Source organism: Pygocentrus nattereri, chromosome 12 (assembly GCF_015220715.1).
Source record: "Pygocentrus nattereri isolate fPygNat1 chromosome 12, fPygNat1.pri, whole genome shotgun sequence".
Lineage (NCBI taxonomy): Eukaryota > Metazoa > Chordata > Actinopteri > Characiformes > Serrasalmidae > Pygocentrus > Pygocentrus nattereri.
Genome location: NC_051222.1, coordinates 28775309 through 28794243, shown reverse-complemented (window position 1 = coordinate 28794243; position 18935 = coordinate 28775309). Strand labels below are relative to the sequence as shown.

At 39.8% G+C, this 18935-nt stretch overlaps 1 protein-coding gene across 1 annotated transcript; it reads right to left on the bottom strand.

Annotated features, from left to right (window-relative positions):
* Positions 1-1661: 1661 nt before the first annotated feature.
* Positions 1662-14220, bottom strand: rnf11a (ring finger protein 11a). The gene is made up of 3 exons (XM_017720558.2): positions 13751-14220; positions 7076-7245; positions 1662-6067 (listed from the first exon to the last, which is right to left on the bottom strand). Exons 1-3 carry the CDS (start codon positions 13847-13849, stop codon positions 5896-5898), a joined length of 441 nt encoding a protein of 146 aa, XP_017576047.1. The 5' UTR covers positions 13850-14220; the 3' UTR covers positions 1662-5895.
* Between the last annotated feature and the right edge of the window lie 4715 nt (positions 14221-18935).

Here is an 18935-nt window from a genome sequence, read left to right as displayed (position 1 = left end):
TGCACGTACTTGATTTTGTAATTAAATGCGTCATAATACTGAGTTTAATGGGAAACACACAACTGGAAGTGCAAACCGATAAGGTAGCATTTCTCGATGGAGTAGCACAGATCGATAGAGTCTGCTGACGATTAACGCTACGGTAGCATTTTTCGACAAAGCAGCACAGACAGGCATTAGACGGTCACAGCGCGGTTCGGCTCAGTTCTGCCCTCCACTTTATTCATACAATAAGCTACAATAAGCATATATAGGGAGGGAGAGAGAGAGGGAGAGAGAGAGAGAGAGAGGAAGGAAGAGGGGGGGGGGGAGAGAGGGGGGGGGGGGGAGACAGAGAGAGAGAGAGAGAGAGAGAGAGAGAGAGAGAGAGAGAGAGAGAGGGGGGGGGAGGAAGAGAGGGGGGGAGAGAGAGAGAGGGGGGCAGAGAGAGAGAGGGGGGGGGGTGGAAGAGGGGGGGAAGAGAGAGAGAGGAAGAGACAGAGAGAGAGAGAGGCAGAGACAGAGAGAGAGAGAGAGAGAGAGAGAGACAGAGAGAGAGAGAGAGAAAGAGGGAAGGTATTATTTAAGTGGTGGATCATTCTCAGCACTGCAGTAACACTGACATGGTACTGGTTAGTGTGTGTTGTGCTGGTATGAGTGGATCAGACACAGCAGCGCTGCCGGAGTTTTGTGTCCACTCATTGTCCACTCTATTAGACACTCCTACCTTGTTGAGGTAGTTAGAAACAATAGTTCATCTACAGCTGCAGTTTGTATATAAAGTTTAAACTCTATTGTTTATTATATTATATTATTACACTATATTATGTGTTGTATACGTATTAATCTGTACACTGTTAGAAATAAAGGTTCTGGGCAGGAACATTTTTCGTTCATCAAGGTACAAACCATGTAATTGTACACTCAAAGGTACAACAAGGTTTTAAGGTCAAACTGTGTACTTTAAATAGGTTTTTCACAGGTGAATAGTAGATATTTGTACCTTTTCATAACTGATTTGTGATTTAAAACAATAAAATAAAAAGGCTGGAGACGAGACGGGGTGTGTGGAGTGCAGCTATGTTCCCTGACTAAAGGTACTGAGATGTACCCTTGAGGGAACCACCCCAGTGACAAGAGTAACAGTTTCATTCCTTTTTTCCTGAAAGTGGACATGTAGGGCGTTATAAAAAAGACAGGCACTGGAAAACCTTTAAACCACTTTTTCACTAATCATTAATTAGTAGGTTTAGGATTTTGGATAGTAATTAGGGTTGAAGTCATTGTGACTTCCTGACTCCTTTAATCAAAGAAAATCACTTTAATATCTAAACACTCTAAACGACTTTGGCTACATCTCAACGACTGAGTTACACAGAAATAAAAAATCAGTGGAATCACCCCTTAAACATTTTCAGCCCTAATGAGACTTGGTGCAAAGGCAGCACCCCTGATCTGGACCAGGTGTAGCTTATTGTCCGCTGAGCGACACTTTTATTTGTAAATAAAAGGCATGAGTCCTATAACAGTTCCTTGATGGGTTCTGTAATTGACCATATACCATACAGTGATATATGAACATCATGACATATGAGGAATAAACGTCGGCCTATGACGAAACGCATTCAGGAAGAGATCAACCAGTACAACCAGTACATCTGGACCACAGAACACACACAAGCTGAAATCTGGAAGAGTTTGGCATTTATTAATTCATTTATTTATTTATTTACTTTTTTATTATGCTGTCTGTAATAGTCCTAAAAGCTGTGCCATCCTTGCACACATACAAAACGCACACTAATTTAAACCCCTATCCGACATTCCGAGGAATGCCGGCCATAATCAACACTAACGTAACTGCAGCGAACTGACCACTGGCAGGTGGCACCAAACAAACCATGTCAATATTCAGATGGAAAGAAAAAGACAAAGTCACGAACGATGATTGTACTTCACAGGAGTTCACTGAATCACTGTTTTGTCATCTTGCATTGGAAAAAAAAGGGAAAAACTAAATTCTAGAGCTACATTTCTAAACATATTCAACCTTAAATGACTGTCAAACAAGAGTAATTTACACATCCTACAAATGTTCAGGCTACGTTTAGACAGATTGCCATTTTTTACACATATCCATGTTAAACATATATATCTTTTCCTGCCTAAAAAAAAAAAAAAAAAAAAAAAAAAAACAGCCCCAGAATAGACACTTCATCATATTCCTGCTGTCTAAACGTCGCCTTATCTAAACACAGCATTCTTAGGCTGAATTGAGGCACTGTGCTCATAAAATCCTCCTCAGGGGGGCGCCGTTTCTGCATCAGGTTTGCTATTTCACATCATTGTGGCCAAAGGCAATACATGCAGGAAAGTATCTGACCCTGGATCAGCTCTACGAGATTTATGAATACAGGCCTTCACATTCTGGAATTCTGTACATTAGTGCTTAGGTGACACAGTTCAGTCAGATTAACCTGATTAACTCAGCCCTATACTTAAAAAGGAAAGACACGATTCTTCCGCTTTCAGCATAGATGTCTGATAGTGTGACAGACGACAGAAAATTGTATTTCTTTTTGCTTTTTTCCCTCTTTTGTTTTGCCGACACATAGAAAAGACATTACAACAAGCAGTATCAAAACCAGAACACGGGAACTAAAGCGCATGACACTGGTCGGTCTTCTTTTTCTTTCTTTTTTATCTTTTTTTTTCCAAAAACATTACAAAAAAGGAAGGAGAATTACGTTAAAGCTTTATCTCTAGACGTCGGCTTTTGGTTGGCCAAGGAAATTAAGAAAAGGTGCACAAAGGCAAAAGAATCCTCATAACATCTCTCAAGGTAACTTAAAGGGAAATTTCGCAGATTTAAAAAAAAGTTCTCCATAATTAAATCATTGGCAAATAAAATAAGTCATTCAGGCTGGTTTGGTGTGAAATTCTCAGTTCTAGAGAAGCTTACAGGGTCAGAATTGTTCGCAACAGTGGTGATAGGAACCAGACGTCCGACTCATTTAATGATCCTGAAAGCTATCTTGCAGGAAGCTATTACACAAAACGGTTGCGAATATGCTACCGGTGGTGTGATGCACTGTTTTATCACAGCTTTGAGATGCAGTTGCACTAAAAAAAGACTTATTTTCTGACCTACCACTATTTTACCATTTCAACCTTACATCTAAAACTTAAGACACTTGCAGGCTTGCTAGTCACAGATAAACAGTAAATGAAATGCCTGTATTTGCATTGTGGCTTTACTGGACTGCTGGTTCCGATCATCACCATTATAAAGAAACCAAGCTGGTAAGTCTTTCTACAAACTCACCTTTTCACATGAAGCCACTCTGAACTATTTTGTTTACATCTCAACAATTGAACTATGCAGAAACCTAGAAAAATCTATGGAATATTCCTTTAAGATCACATATGATCACATGAAGAAAAAACAAAAACACAACACTACACCCCGATGTTCTACTTCAACAGCGCACAAGGTCAAGGCAAAGCGGATTGGATAAAGAGACATACAGTACGGTATATATGTAAAGGCAAAAAACATGAGAAAACAGCTTTGGAAGGAAAATGCTCTTTAATGCTGATCTGAGGTCAGTTTCAGCGGTTTGCTGTTCTGTAGTCTCAACATAATCTCAGTTTGCTGCGTTTGTAGTGAGCAGTTAATTACCACGGATACTAATTTTAATTAGTTTAACTGTACAGAGAAACAGTGCACTGAAAACTCAGTCATAACAGAGGACAAAGGGCAGTGAGCTGAACTCAGTCATGACTTTCACTTTCACTTTGAATTCTTCAGTCAAAAGTAATCGTCAATTAAGGTGCAGGTATCTATTACTGGCTCTATTCTTCCAGAAGGAATAATCTGTGTTCATTTGTTACCAGCATAGTGGTGCACACAGAGTTTTCATAGAACCAATGCACAGCAGAATGGTGAAAGTACAAGTAACCTTATTTTTCACTCAAGTGTTTGAAAGTTGGATAAAAGTTCATAAGAACGGTTTATTAAGACATTCTCTCATGTCTGACGCATCCTGAGAGCTGTAACAGTTAAAAGTTTCAAATTTGCTTTATACAGTTTCATACATTTAAACACAGAATTCAGCAACTGCCCACTGTAAGCAAGTTTTAAGTCAATAGATTTTCTGCTGTTGTTTGTTTTTTTGTTTGTTTTTTAAACTACAGGAAGATTCATTCAAATTACTGATAATCACACAGACACCTCAAGCTGAGATTAGGTTAAAAACACTGGAATATCCTTCAGAGACCCTTTAAGCTGGTCCTAGATCAGCACAAAAAGAGCATCTTCTACTCCGAGAGCCAAGAAACAGCAGCAACGGATTCCACAATCCACCAAAGAAAACCAAAAAAAAAAAAAAGGTTAAGGATCACTGTCCTTCAAAATAGTGGTGGCTTTCCATGTCTGGTGCAAAGTACATGTTGGTGTTCACTAGAGAAGCACTTCTGTGAACTGCACAATTTAGTGTTTCCTGCTCTTGAACGTATTAGAAAGCACTGAGGGTTTGATAACGGGCTGGCGAGCTGAATCAGACAACATATCTTTCCTTATGCGTTGTGGTGACATCAGCCTTCACAAGGACATCACAGAAGGCTGCGATCTGCAACTGAGCCTCTAACCTAGTGGTCATCAACCCTGCTCCTGGAGATCTGCCTTCACTGCAGACTTTAGCATCAACTCTAATAAGAATCCGTCTGAACCATCTTAAAGTCCTCCATTAGCTGAATTGGGATGGAGGTGAAACTTGCAGGACAGCAGATGTCCAGGAGGCGGGTGGGTGACCACTGCTTTAACCAATCATGTCAAATTGGTCAATAAGGGTTCAGTAATGTGTTTTAAATTCACACATACTGCAATTGCCATATGTACCAACGTAACTGTGTTTCGTCCATTGAACCAGAAAATAGAACTCCTGACTAAATTCTCCATCTAACTCAAACCCCTTCAATTGCTAGAGTGCTAACTAGCATCATTTTGAATAGTTCGCCTGGTATTTTTTCCCCACATAATGTAATATTTATCACAAAATAGTGCAACGTGTCTTCACCCCTACATTGTTCAGACCTAGGTAGAGCCAAGAAAACACAGCACTGTGCAGTGCTGGAACTATCCACGTCTAATGTGCCTTACTGAGAAATGCAATGCAGCAGACTCAAGTGTGAAGTGCAATATATGTATACACAGATGAGACAGACATGTCAGCCATGGCACTTTAGCGTCTCACATTTTCATTTTCTCACTAACTAAACAGCTCTGACTACTGGCTTTCATCAAAGAACACTGTGCCTCAGGATTTTCACAGCCTTAACATCTAAAGACCCACACCCAGCAAACCCATTAGAGCCCAATTAAAAAAAAGGCTGGCTTCTTCTTCTTCCTTCTTTTTCTTCTTCTTCGTATTGCACATTTGGAAAAATGAAAAAAGAGGTGCAGTGAAGAAAAAAAAAAAACACACCCCATCCACACTTAATTGTAACAATTTGCCCTTCAACTAACACGTCCTTTAAATATTTCATCTCCTTTACAGCTGATCCGGTCAGGTTCTACGCTCCCATACACCACATTTGAGCTACATTAACTTCATGAAAATGGGTTAAAATCGCATCTCTGATCAAGGGCACGCTTCCCTGTATCCTTTGGACGTATCTCATGTTCACCCTGTGCTTACACATTCCCATAGGAAAATGGAACACACTGCCACATTTAGTCAATATGCTCCAAATGATAAGTAAAATTAATTGGAACATATTTTCAATATATTACATTTTTGTATGGGCACACAAACTGCTGCCACCTGCTACTCCCCAGTGTAGCACGCATCTCTTGGCCGACTGCACTGGCATGTTGTATCAGGCGTATTTCCCCGGTGAGTGTCGGCGTGCTTCTCAGTTGGTCTCATAGGTGGACAGCAGCGCTGCATCCACAGGCTCCATGCAGGACGGGCAGGTGAAGGAACGCATGAGCCACGTGTCAATGCAGTCCACGTGGTAGATGTGCATGCAGGGCAGGAATCGGATCGGGTCGCCGTACTCGAAATCCAGCATGCAGATCACACACCTGCGACAGGACATCACAGTCACAGGCTGTTAGTTAGTATCTAACTGGTATGAAGATTTTGTCACTGGTACTGTTTTCATGGAGCTAAAAATTCAGATGACCAATAATAAAATGGAGCCAAAAGAATGAAACAGAGACATTTTTAGTATTTTGTTTAATGTACTTGTTTATGACCTAAAGTCTAAAGAAATATCCACTGCAATGACATTATTATTGTATATTGTCTCTCGGTGTATATTCTTCTTTTTTGGCTTGCTAAGTAGCTTAATTTTATGAATAATGATGTTATGGGTCAGTTGCGTACTGGTCTTTTAAGGAGCGCAGTATTTTTGATTTTTGACTGTAGAGTATCACCACAGCTCAGCACTCAAAAGCTTTTTTTTGGGTTGATTTCCAGATGATGTATTAGGATTACTTGCTTGTAAGACACAATGTCCTTCAATAATCATTAGAAGCTAACAAGTAATGGATGTTTAAATCCCACTAATTAGCCTTACGCAAACAAAGGCAACACACTTTGACCAAAAGTGTGTTAAATAGCTAAAAACACTTGGAGTAAACCTGCAATTAGTCCATGTTTCATTTTATACATAACAGAAACCGAAACATAAAAGCCTATTTGAGAGTACCTAATATCTCAACGCTTGTTCAGGAAAATGTGATGCGTAATGATTTAGACAATTCGCTCAATGCTAATCGGTGTAGTGTACATTTCAATTTTTTAGCTACATTAGACTCGTAGCTCCAGTTTAAAGCTGAAGAAGCAAACATCTGACACCAAACATGTCTTGGCTGATTGACTACATTAGAAATATTGGGGGGGAAATTTTTACTCGATTTTGCACCAAATTATCACTTCCACCTTGCCAGATAGCAATGTTTGGCTACTCTTTGACGTAAATCATGTTCAAATCACACACACACACACACACACACACACAATAATACAGATTAATCTACATGTTTATGTTTCAAGTTTCGCAGCTGTGAAAGACCTCCAATACTCACTCTTTGATCTTCTTGTCGGAGGGTTCGGAGCCTGGGTCAAAGATCCCGCGGGGGAGGTGCTGGATGAGGCCGATACGCTGAGCAATCCGCACCTGCTCCTCCTCTGTCAGCTGGGTGGCCAGCCGAGCCTGACTGGGTGTGGGGTGATACACGGGAATCTGTACACGTTCCTGCAGAGTACATGAACACACAAACTAGCATTTCATTACTATCCTGGTTTAAAAAAAAAAAAAAAAAAAAAAACCTTGAATGAATGTCATGATAACTTCACGCATGAATGGTTCCAGAAATCTTTGGATCCGGATTTTAGGCATTTTTTATTACATTTTTTATTACATATAGTAATATATGTTTTTTTATTACATATAGTGTGACAATTATTAAATGTCTCATTTTCAAATGTGTAAATATTCAATAGCATCAGTACAACGCTACTGTTGGGTCCTATAGCACAAAACGAAGAATGAAAAACAGAGACACTGCTGTTTTATGCGCATTATACACTGTATTTCCAAAAGTATTCCATCCAAATCATTGAATTCAGGAGTTCCAATCACTTCCATGGCCACAGGTGTGTAAAGCAGAGCCCCTCGGCCTGCAGACTGCTTCTACAATCATTAGTGAAAGAACGGGTCGCTCTCAGGAGCTCAGTGAATTCCAGCGTGGTACTGTGATCGGACGCCACCTGTGCAACAAGTCCAGTCGTGAAATTTCCTCACTACTAAATATTCCACAGTCAACTGTCAGTGGGATTATAACAAAGTGGAAGAGATTGGGAACGACAGCAACTCAGCCACGAAGTGGTCGCTGAGGCGCATGGTGCGCAGAGATCACTAACTTTCTGCAAAGTCAATCGCTACACCTCCAAACTTCATGTGGCCTTCAGATCAGCTCAAGAACTGTGTAGAGAGCTTCATGGAATGGGTTTCCATGGCTGAGCAGCTGCATCTGAGCCTTACATCACCAAGCGCAATGCAAAGTGTTAAATGCAGTGGTGTAAAGCGCCACCACTGGACTCTAGAGCAGTGGAGACGTGTTCTCTAGAGTGACCAATCACGCTTCTTCATCTGGCAATCCAATGGATGAGTCTGGGTTTGCCGGTTGCCAGGAGACGGTACTTGTCTGACTGCATTGTACCGAGTGTAAAGTTTGGTGGAGGGGGGATCATGGTGTGGGGTTGTTTTTCATGAGTTGGGCTCGGCCCCTTAGTTCCAGTGAAAGGAACTCTTAATGCTTCAGTACCAAGAGATTTTGGACAATTTCATGCTCCCAACTTTGTGGGAACAGTTTGGGGACGACCCCTTCCTGTTCCAACATGACTGCGCACCAGTGCACAGAGCAAGACAGGGTCCATAAAGACGTGGATGAGCGAGTTTGGTGTGGAAGAACTTGACTGGCCTGCACAGAGTCCTGACCTCAACCGTCACCAATGTCCTTCTGGAAGAACGGTCAAAAATTCCCATAAATACACTCCTAACCCTTGGAAGAGTTGTTCCCAGAAGAGTTGAAGCTGTTTCCAGTTAACCTGTTCACCTGTGGAATGTTCCAAACTGGTGTTTTTTGAGCATTCCTCAACTTTCCCGGTCTTTTGTTGCCCCTGTCCCAACTTCTTTGGAACATGTTGCAGGCATAAAATTCAAAATGAGTGAATATTTGCAAAAAACAATAAAGTTTATCTGCTTGAACATTAAATATCTTGTCTTTGTAGTGTATTCAATTGAATATAGGATGAAAAGGATTTGCACATCATTGTATTCTGTTTTTATTTATGTTTTACACAGCGTCCCAACTTCATTGGAATTGGGGTTGTAAAAAAAAAACAACAGAAAAACAAACTACAGAACTAAATCCATCCATCCATCCATCCATCCATCCATCCATCCATCCATCCATCCATCCATCCATCCATCCATCCATCCATCCATCTTCTAAGCCGCTTCTCCGTCAGGGTCACGGGGGGTCTAAATCAATCCATGAATCAATAAATAAATAAATAATCAACCACTGTGAGTATTTTATCCATGCTCTCTCTTCCTCAAGCTCCACAGCAGTGTTATTTTCTGCCCAGGTGTTCTAGCTGCCCGGTAGTAAAGGCTGATTTGGTTTCACGCAGAGTCTGGGCAGTTTTACTCTAAGCAAATTCCAAGCTGTGTGTGTGGAACTGAACAGACAAAGTCTCCCACAGGCTTAGTGAACTGAAATAGTTACAAACTGTTGACAGACCAGTTTAGAATTTCAATCAACAGTAAAACCAGAACAGATTCTTTTGGGCAGGATGATATGAATCTCAGTGGGTTGCAATGGAGGTCTTGTAAAGCTGTTGTAGGCATGTTTTTTTTTTGTGTGCGTTACATCATTTGGTACAGGACAGAATGCCACCTTAGATTTGCTTGTAATGTCTACTTGGAGTATTATTATTATTATTATTATTATTTATCCAGAATAAGCCAATGACAATTATTACATTATCAACTGATGGCAATTATTTATATTGACTGCAATTATTTTCTATCATTATTAGCATTTACAAGTGTATGTTTATGTCACAAAAATACATAAACTGAGTGCATTGGATTCAAATAAATAAATGTAAACAAACGAAAGCAGAAAACACGCATACTGAGACAAGTATAATGGGGTCGCTCTTTTGAAGATAAAAGGCATCAAAATAAGACTGAACTGAAAAGCATCCAAGCCGTTTTACTTGCTGTTGTTTTGAACTTCCGTGAAACCATGAATAACAGCACTACCAAAGGGTCATAAGAAAAGGGTTAATCAAGGGTTAATTTACATCTAGCTCAAGCTGTAAATTCACTTTGCCAGCCTGTAATTCTGCATCAAATGTGTTATGAGGTATTACACATTTTGCACGGCCATCATGAGTATCAGGGGGGAGAGAAAGTCCTATATATAAACACCTTTAGAGGGCAGCAGTGAGTAATGTTTGTTTATTTGAGCTGGAGCTGTTTCCGTCATCAGCACGAAGCTACAGCTCAGAAGCAAGATAGCTTATTAGCCAATCTGGCCATGACAGACTTGTACTTTCACAATTTAATTGTCTTTTTTACTGTATGCAGTTTTTAATCACAATTATTTTTATTGACCTTGTCAGCTAAATGTTATGTAGGGCTGTCATGATCATGAGGTTTTAGCTGATGGTCAATTGTGACTTAAATTATTGTGATTAATAATTGATCTTTTCTTGTCCAATGTTTGCATCTTAAAATGTAAACCTAAAGTAACTAAACTGGCAAAGCTACGTTCTGCCTGAGAGTGAAAATATAGTACATGTTAAAAACGCCGGAATGAGCTACATCGCTAACAAATAAACAAACGCTACACAGCGCCGCTCTCTAAAGAGGTTACAGTACCAAATTAAGAGTTACAACTTTTTCTGTTTTCATAAACCCCATGAAGTTTTAATAAATGCACTCACTGCTCGCCTTTGTTTACAGTTGTCTGCCTCACCCCAACACACCCAATTCACATTTGGTTTGCTGCAGCATAACACCTGTGAAATTTACAGACTGTGGAAAATGACTGTAGTTAGATAAAATAATGGTGATCACCTCAAATAACTGCTATTAGACAATTGTGTAATGATTGTGATGGGCCTAATTCAGATGTCTACCTATTTACTGAGTTAACACTGATCAGTTTACAGGCAACTGCGTTCTTAAAAAACACTGACTGTGGCTTTAAACTGTCCTGTCTGTGGAAATCAGCTATGAAAGCATTAATCTGCGTCTGGAAAATCTGAGCCAAAGCAGGACTGCATCTCACAGCACATCTGAACCTTCACAAAGAAACTGTAATGTCTGATAACATCTGGCTGTAGCCAGCTGGGTGAAGCATGTGACCCCAAACAAATTATGTCATAAGAAAAATTCCACACTAATTAGGTCACAGGTTGCAGTACAAACCAGTTTGAGCCTGGGCTGTCCAACTTTGGGGGGGTGAGGGGTGGGGGGGGAACTTTTGGTCAATGAAAGTAAGATCTAATGTAGTCTACAGCCTTTTTTAAACACACTCAATAAAAGACAAACGCTTACAGTAGCTTTTAAAATTCACAAACAGGCAGGGCTGAGCAATACTGAGAACACTTAATATGACGTTTTCCAAATATACCAAGATATTAAAGTATATCGCAGTTAGCATTAACAAAGTTAATGACACTGTTTGTTCCACGAATACGATGCTAAAATAATGTCTTACAAACCCAACATCGACTGATGGCTCTGCTTTCATTCTCTTTAAATACACCACAGGAAAACGTACCCAGTACTCTAAATGATTAGCAGACAGAATATATGAACCCACACCAATCAGGCAATACATTATGACCACCTCCTTGTTTCTATGCTCATTGTCCATTCTACAGTTACAGACTGCAGTACGTACACTAATATATATACATACATATATATATATATATATATATATATATATATATATATATATATATATATATATATATATATAAATAAATTCATTACATAGACAGATTTAGGTCAAAAGCTTACTGACATGAGAACTTGTACTTAACTTCACTGACAAGGACACACAGTTATAGTCTCACTCTTTTTGCCTTATTTGTTTATGAAATAATAGGGCAGTCTGTTCAAGTTGAAGGACACACAGGTTATCAGTTAAGCTCATAAAAAAGTCTGAAGGCTTATGAAAATAGTGCTCTTTGTGCTTTACCTAATGTGATACTGATTTAAATGCAGCAGTGCAGTGGCCAAAACCACACCCAGTTGCTTTAAACACCTGTACTGTAATCTGAGCCACGTCAAATACAGCTGGGTTAAAGTATATTGTACACAACCAGTTGATTTCAACGAATAAAATCAGCTTTCTTTGACAACATGACAATCGTCATGAATGTGTGCTTCAGAAAAAAAAAATATTCTGATGAATTATTATTAGAATGAATGCGAAAAGCAGTGGTTCCCAATCTAGATATCCAGGGTTTTCCAGACAATCTGGATTTTGGTTCTACTACAGTTGTAGAGTAGAGTAATGCTATTAGGAACTGATCTGATACACAAAACAAACTTATTAGTCATATGATTACTGTTGTTGTTTTGTATGAGTGTTTGGGTCAAGGTAAAGGTAAAGTGATGCATCCTCTGCACTGGAGTCCAGTGATATGGATCAGGTTATTAGGTGATATTTAAATCTGAATAAATAAAATGAATTCTTCCAGACGCTGCTGATACTCTATGCTAAAAGAAGGCCTTATAAACCTGACATAGCTTTGTTTTGACTGTTTTGTTCCATCTTCTTCTCTTAAAGCGAAGCCCAGCTGTTGAGACATGCAAGGCTCTCTGTAGTGTACGTGTCTATAACTATTCAAATATGGTGTATAAACCAATCAAAATATTGTATTATTTGTAAGTAAGTGAGCTAAATATCCATTTTAACTCAAAAACATAAATATATATATATATATATATATATATATATATATATTTATACTTCTTCAGTAGGATTGACTTCAGTTCACCCATATGACATCCTCCCAGTGTGACAATGGTGACCTACCAGTAGAGGGATTTTGCCTGTTTGTCATGTTTTGTATAAGAAACACAAGCTTTAAATTTGATTTATACATCCCATTTTAATATTAGACATGTACGCTATATTAAAAGTGTTAATAGTCTGGATTCCCTTGAGAACCAGACAGAAAGCACGTCTGAAAACACATCTGAAACACAAAGTCAGTGCCGGGTTGGATATCGTGACTAAAATGCACAAAACACTATTAAAAATACTAAAAGCAAACCAACTGGCAACATGAAGAAGAAATGCCAGCAGATCATTATCACTGTCATATATCAGTAATAATGCTGGTAAAACTGAACCACAGGATCATGGTAAGTCAATATGGCAGTGTAGTGGAATAAACTGCATATCGCCCGGCCCGATTCTGTGCCCTACTTTCCTAGAGAATTTGTTTTTGTTAACAAGTCAATCGGAAAGCTGGTACATACAATAAGCTGGAGAGCACAAAACAAAGTTAATTTGTATTAGTGCTGATGCTTATGGCAGGAACGTTCCCACGTTAGCTTTGCAGGGTCTACAGGTGGCCTGAAGAGATTCAAGAGAATGAGGAACAAAGAAACCATCTCAGCTTTCACACCTTGGAACTGTTTTCCATGAAACGCTCAACCATGAACTTTACAAGCTAATCGGATGCCACTCACACGTTTCATCGGTCAGCTGAGCCATTTGTGTTCAACAACTAAATGATTGGCCTGGAGTGATGAAATTCTGAATTAGATGTCATGTTTACACTTGTATTCACCATCAAACTTGGATTTTTACTGCTTTGATCATAATCAGTAGTCCTGTGTGAGCAAAGCACCAGATTTATTAAGACAAAAACACTCGTTTTGAACCATCTTTTGATCTGTGCTCAACTCAGGGAACATCCCATGGAGATATGGAGCTAAGCAAATTTAACACTGGGCGCCTTAAGACTGAGTTAGGCCTTCATGGAAGCAGAAGAAAGCAAAACGGGGGGCTTCATCCTCCTGACAATCCACAGTTCGCTTGAGAAACGAGCTACGGGCGCAAATCGATACGGGGGAGGTTCACTTCTACGCAAAGCCACGTTTACCGTGTTTATTTTTCTTGTTCGAGGCTAAAAGGTCCTGGTTGTGTGGTTACCTGATAGGGTGGTGGAGGCTCTCCTGGAAGACTCGCCCCTTCGGACTCGTTCAGAAGAGACAAGTCATCGGCACCTTGGGAGGAGAGACAGTTCCCCATTTAAATGTTCAGAAGAGAGACTCCTGCACGATGTTAATCAAAATCCACGACGATTGGGAGAGCAGAGAGCCGCTGGCCAGGCTGCCTGTGTTGTCTTCCTTTAAGCAGCCTCCTGTTTAGCTGGCCAGCTAACGTTGACGTTAGTTAGGTGAAAAACACACAGACCCCCCGACTGGATTTTCACGGAAAAGGGAGCGAAAATCGCGATATAATCCTTGCAGTAAAACTCTCGGAGGTTATTTTAAGCCCTGCAGATTAAAACCCCATGCCTGACATCTACTGTACGGACGCTGTGGCCTGGTTATCCAGCGGAGCAATATTTTTAGGTGAGACCTCTTGACGACTCCATCTCTCCTTTCGCTGTGTTTACAAACTGCTGGAACGGACGTAGGGCCTCCGCTGCATTATGGGAAATGTAGTCTACCATCAGGTTTCCATACCGGAAGCACGTTTACATTCGTACGTGTTAAAACAGCAATCTGGTCTCAGTTTAGCATGCCAACAAACACGTGTAAAATAAGCTGAAAAAGGCATCCTTACTACTGAGAACTGAGGTCTCACAAGCTGGGCTAATTCACACCAGGAATTTGGGTTGTTTACGTGTAAAATTTTACTTTTTAATAGTAGGCCTACGAGTGTAACATCGAAGTTGATTATGTTGGCCAAATGTGCTGCAAATTATTGTTTGGGTCTGAGAATATCAGAGGTGGACGAAGTACACAAATCATGTGCTTGAGTTAAAGTAGAGATACCCAAGGTAAAATATTACTCCAGTAAAAGTAGAAGTCCTTACTCTAGACCTCCACTTGAATAAAAGTACTAAAGTATTTACCTTCAGATGTACTTAAGTATCAAAAGTAAAAGTACTAAAAGAGTAATTCTGGCTCTGATGTTATCCTGTTATCATTTTTATAACCAGACTGGCTTCATGAACTCATTTCAGGTGAAAGTCCTCCAGCGTCTCTCTTGGTAAACCAGTCTTTTAATAGAACGTCATTAATTAGTGACGCTGACGTCTATTAAAATGATCATAAGCACAAAACACTGAAGGTAAACAGTTTCCATCAGGGAGAACCGAGTGGCTCTGAAATCACTTTTTACACACAAGCAAAGTTTCAGTTTAAGATGACTTTGTAAATTAGTTACAAGCTGAATAAAAACTGGCTTTAAACTCAGGATCACAGATGAGCTCCTTTACTATGTTGATCTGTAGGCGTCTGTTCATAAACATAAACCAGCCCAAACTGATTTACTATAAAATGAAAGTGTTTGGCATGTTTCTTTTTTCTGAATTTATACAGTCACGACTGCATGTGTGGACATGTTTCTATATTGTGGTCTATTTACACAAAGTTAGGTTAGTTCATCGTTTAGGTGACGCATGTGCTCCCAAATCTTTACGCTGCTGCGCTGACGTTGAACCGCGTGCTGCACTGGGTCGGTATGACCAACAGGTCAAAACAAGCTCAGAACAAAGTGACCGCTGGGCCCTGATTGGTGCTCTGGCTTTGCGCTTCTATTGTTTTGACATGTTACGTTTTTATACGCACAGAAACCAAAAGGAACGACAGATTTCTCAAAATGTAGTGGAGGAAAAAGTCGGATATTAGACTCTGAAATGTAGTGGAGTGAAAGGAAAAAGTCGCCCAAAATGGAAAAACTTGAGTAAAGTACAGATACACAAAAAAAAAACTATGTAAGTACAGAAAATAATTACATTTACTTAGTTACTGTCCACCACTGGAGAATATGTGTGAGATGCACAAAACAAACACACAAAAATAAAGAGTCTTTGAAACAGTTTTCTTCCCTGCTCCTCGAGCTTTCGCTTAATATGAGTTGCACATTTAAAACTCTGTATTTCACCCTCTTCACACGGACGCTACACTAGTAAGATTTTTACTGTTAAATGTCATAAAGATTTGGATTAAAACCTAAAACAGCTTTGCTCTAGTTTAGCGTGGGAAGACACTTTTCAAACTTCCAATTATTTAGTGTTTTGAGGGAGAGTTTTAAATGATATGGAAGAATCTTTAGGTTTATTCAAAGTAATAGATGATTTTAATTATAGCTAATCATATTATTGCTGCTGCTGGAAGAAAACCTCGTATCTCCAGAATGGTAACTTTACAGGAGAAGAAAAAATACTTTACTTTTAATGTAAGTCAGTGAAAGTCATTTTTCTAGGTCATTTTGGGTCATTTCTTTTAGTCCATTCCTCATGAAATTTACATACAATGTAAAGGACAACAGGTATTTTCAAAATATGTCAAAAACTTAGAAATGTTAAAAATGGATATATGAGGTTTTCTTCCAACAACAGCGATATATAATACTGTATGGCTCTGTCTGTGGTGTATGTGCACTTTTTTTTTTGTGTGTGTGTGTGTGTGTGTGGGTGGGTGGGTGATCCTGAGTGTGTTCCATATTGCAGTGGTGTGTGCCAAGTAGGCCTCATCCACACACATGCAGAGAAGAACCCTGTTGTTCCACACAAGTATTAAAATAGGAAAAATGTTGAAGGACGAAAGCAGATACACAGAGAGACTGAACGGCAACCATACTGACTTACAGTAGTAAATTAGTAAATAAAGTAAATAAAGTTTGATTTGATACTTTGGTTTGTGATTAATTAAAAAAATATGTTACTTCTCAGTTTGGAAATAATGGAAGATTTCTTAAGAAGGAAAAATGATGACGTTAATAAAGATGTGAATAATGACATGATAGATAAACAGAGACACGGTGTAAGACACAGTGGACTGGAAATAATGGAATTCAAAGTTAACAAGAAATTTGGAGATAATGGTGTACAAATTAAAATGCTTGAAATATTTGGGAGGGGCAAAGAGGAGTCAGGTGATAAGACCTTGCCCAGAAAAGAGTCTAAAAATGAGGGTTTTTGTGGGTTGGTCAGTTGCTGCGTGGGCCAACTCGGATTTATGCTTGTTTGTTGGAAAGCCTTCATTTAAATAAAGCAACTGTGCCTTTTCCTGTCGATCCTGGTGTTTTAAGCTTTATTTTCATTTTTGAGCAACGCTGCCTGTTATTGCAATGACCGTTTTAACTCTCCCAGGTTTATGATGCTGTTTTAGCGGGTTTCATCAGCTCCTTGAGGATCCACTCCATCTGCAGGCTGAGTTCACAGCAACAAAACCTTTTGCTGAGCCTTATAACAGTGAAGCCTAGCATGTTGTTGAACCTCAAATCCCATGACTTAGTACTGGCGCTGCTTCATCTGGATCTGCAAGAGTGGCGTCATCGGCGTGACAACTTTGTAGTTCAGTTTGGTGAAATGCTTGTAAAAAGAGTTGTTTACTGTCAATTAATCATTTAACACAATGTCAGCTATAAGTAAATAAGGGGATAATGTGGAATATATTATGTTGTATAACCTATAATGAGCATCACCTCCAGATGATTGTCAAAAGGTAATCTCACAGATTTTTCAAAATCTCTGTCATCAAAATATCAATCATTGAGCTGTAAGGAAGATCATTCAGAGTGTTTTGATGTGGACTGGTGCTTTGCAGAGAAACCTAGTGACTCGGATTTCTTTACAGTGGTGGTGATAAGAACCAGGGGTCATGAATGAGCAGATCTAAGACATTTTACTTACTGCTGAACACCACCAACCTAAACATGTCTTCAGAGGTTTGGCTCCCTTTGGTTCTTCTCTGATAATGCTAACCAATCAGCACTCAGTAGTAGTAATGCCAACCAATCAGCACTTAGCAACAGTAACGCTAAACCAATCAGCGCTTAGCAACAGTAACGCTAAACCAATCAGCACTTAGCAACAGTAACGCTAAACCAATCAGCGCTTAGCAACAGTAACGCTAAACCAATCAGCGCTTAGCAACAGTAATATAAGCATCCTACAAAACCTGTTTGCTGTAGAAAAAGGAAAATTTACAAATAAGTTTTTTTTATTTTTTTTTTACTTTTTAGTGAAATACATTCTTCTACTGTCCACAATTAAAGGACGACGAACAAATGGTCAGAAACTATTTTAACTTTTCGTTTTTTTTGCCATTTAGCTCCATTCATTTAGGACTCACTCGCGGGTGCCCTCTGGCGTTTGGCAGCCATGCTTTTGATATAACAGCAATAATAAGAAGTGGCCAGGCTCTCCTTAACGAGACTCTGAAGCCCCACATGTAAATATGAAGGGCTCATTTTAAGCGAAAACACAACAATTCACAGTTACAGGTGATAATTAAGCAATAGAACAGGTGAGGGAGTGTGCTATCGTGAAATATCATCACAGTTAGAGCGAAAACGCACGACCTCGAGTGCTGTACTGCTTTTATACAACAGTTAAATAAATGAAGTAAGACATTAATAAACTGGGCCGTGAACGCGGCGTTCAGTATGTTTTAATGTTCACAGTTCCTTCACCAAATTATAGTGTTCCTATGTCAGCTCACTCGCTGTAGAACCGGCAGTTCGTTCTCCAGCTCCGTACACTAAATTCCCAAACTGTCATCACCACTGCGCAGCTTTTTAATTGCGGCTGTTTTACGGCTCAGTCTGACTTGGTCAGAAGATCAGACGACACGTTTGGCGAATGGTGTTGGGTTCATTTCTGGCTGATTCCGGGTTGTTTGTGTTTTTCTGTCACAGCTGCCGACTGAAAAGCGGCTCAGCGGTGACGACAGTTTGGGAATTTAGTGTCGTCTCGTCTTCAGAGTCTGACCAAATCGGCTGTCGGTCAAATGTGATCTTAACACTGTCCGTTTTCTGTTCGTGGCAAAGTGAGAAGTAAAAAACGTTCAAATGGCTTGAGCGTCTCCTACAGCTGTCAAAGTCGTTGCTTAGCAACGGCGTCTCAGCGGCGTGACAGTGTGAAAAACCTGTGATGTTATGGTGAAATAACAGCACGGTTAGAAGGCCTCTCAGCCAGCTAACAGTTGTATAGTACACTATTTAGGTATACTCTATTCCCTTTCTGCGTATATATCCCCGAAATCCTACACATCGCACCTTTGATCACGCGGTTGTTTTTGTTTAAAACCCTTCCCCCTGAGCTCACTTCATGAATACGAACAGCAGGGGGCGCTCTGGGCGCTGTCCATCCCCGCAC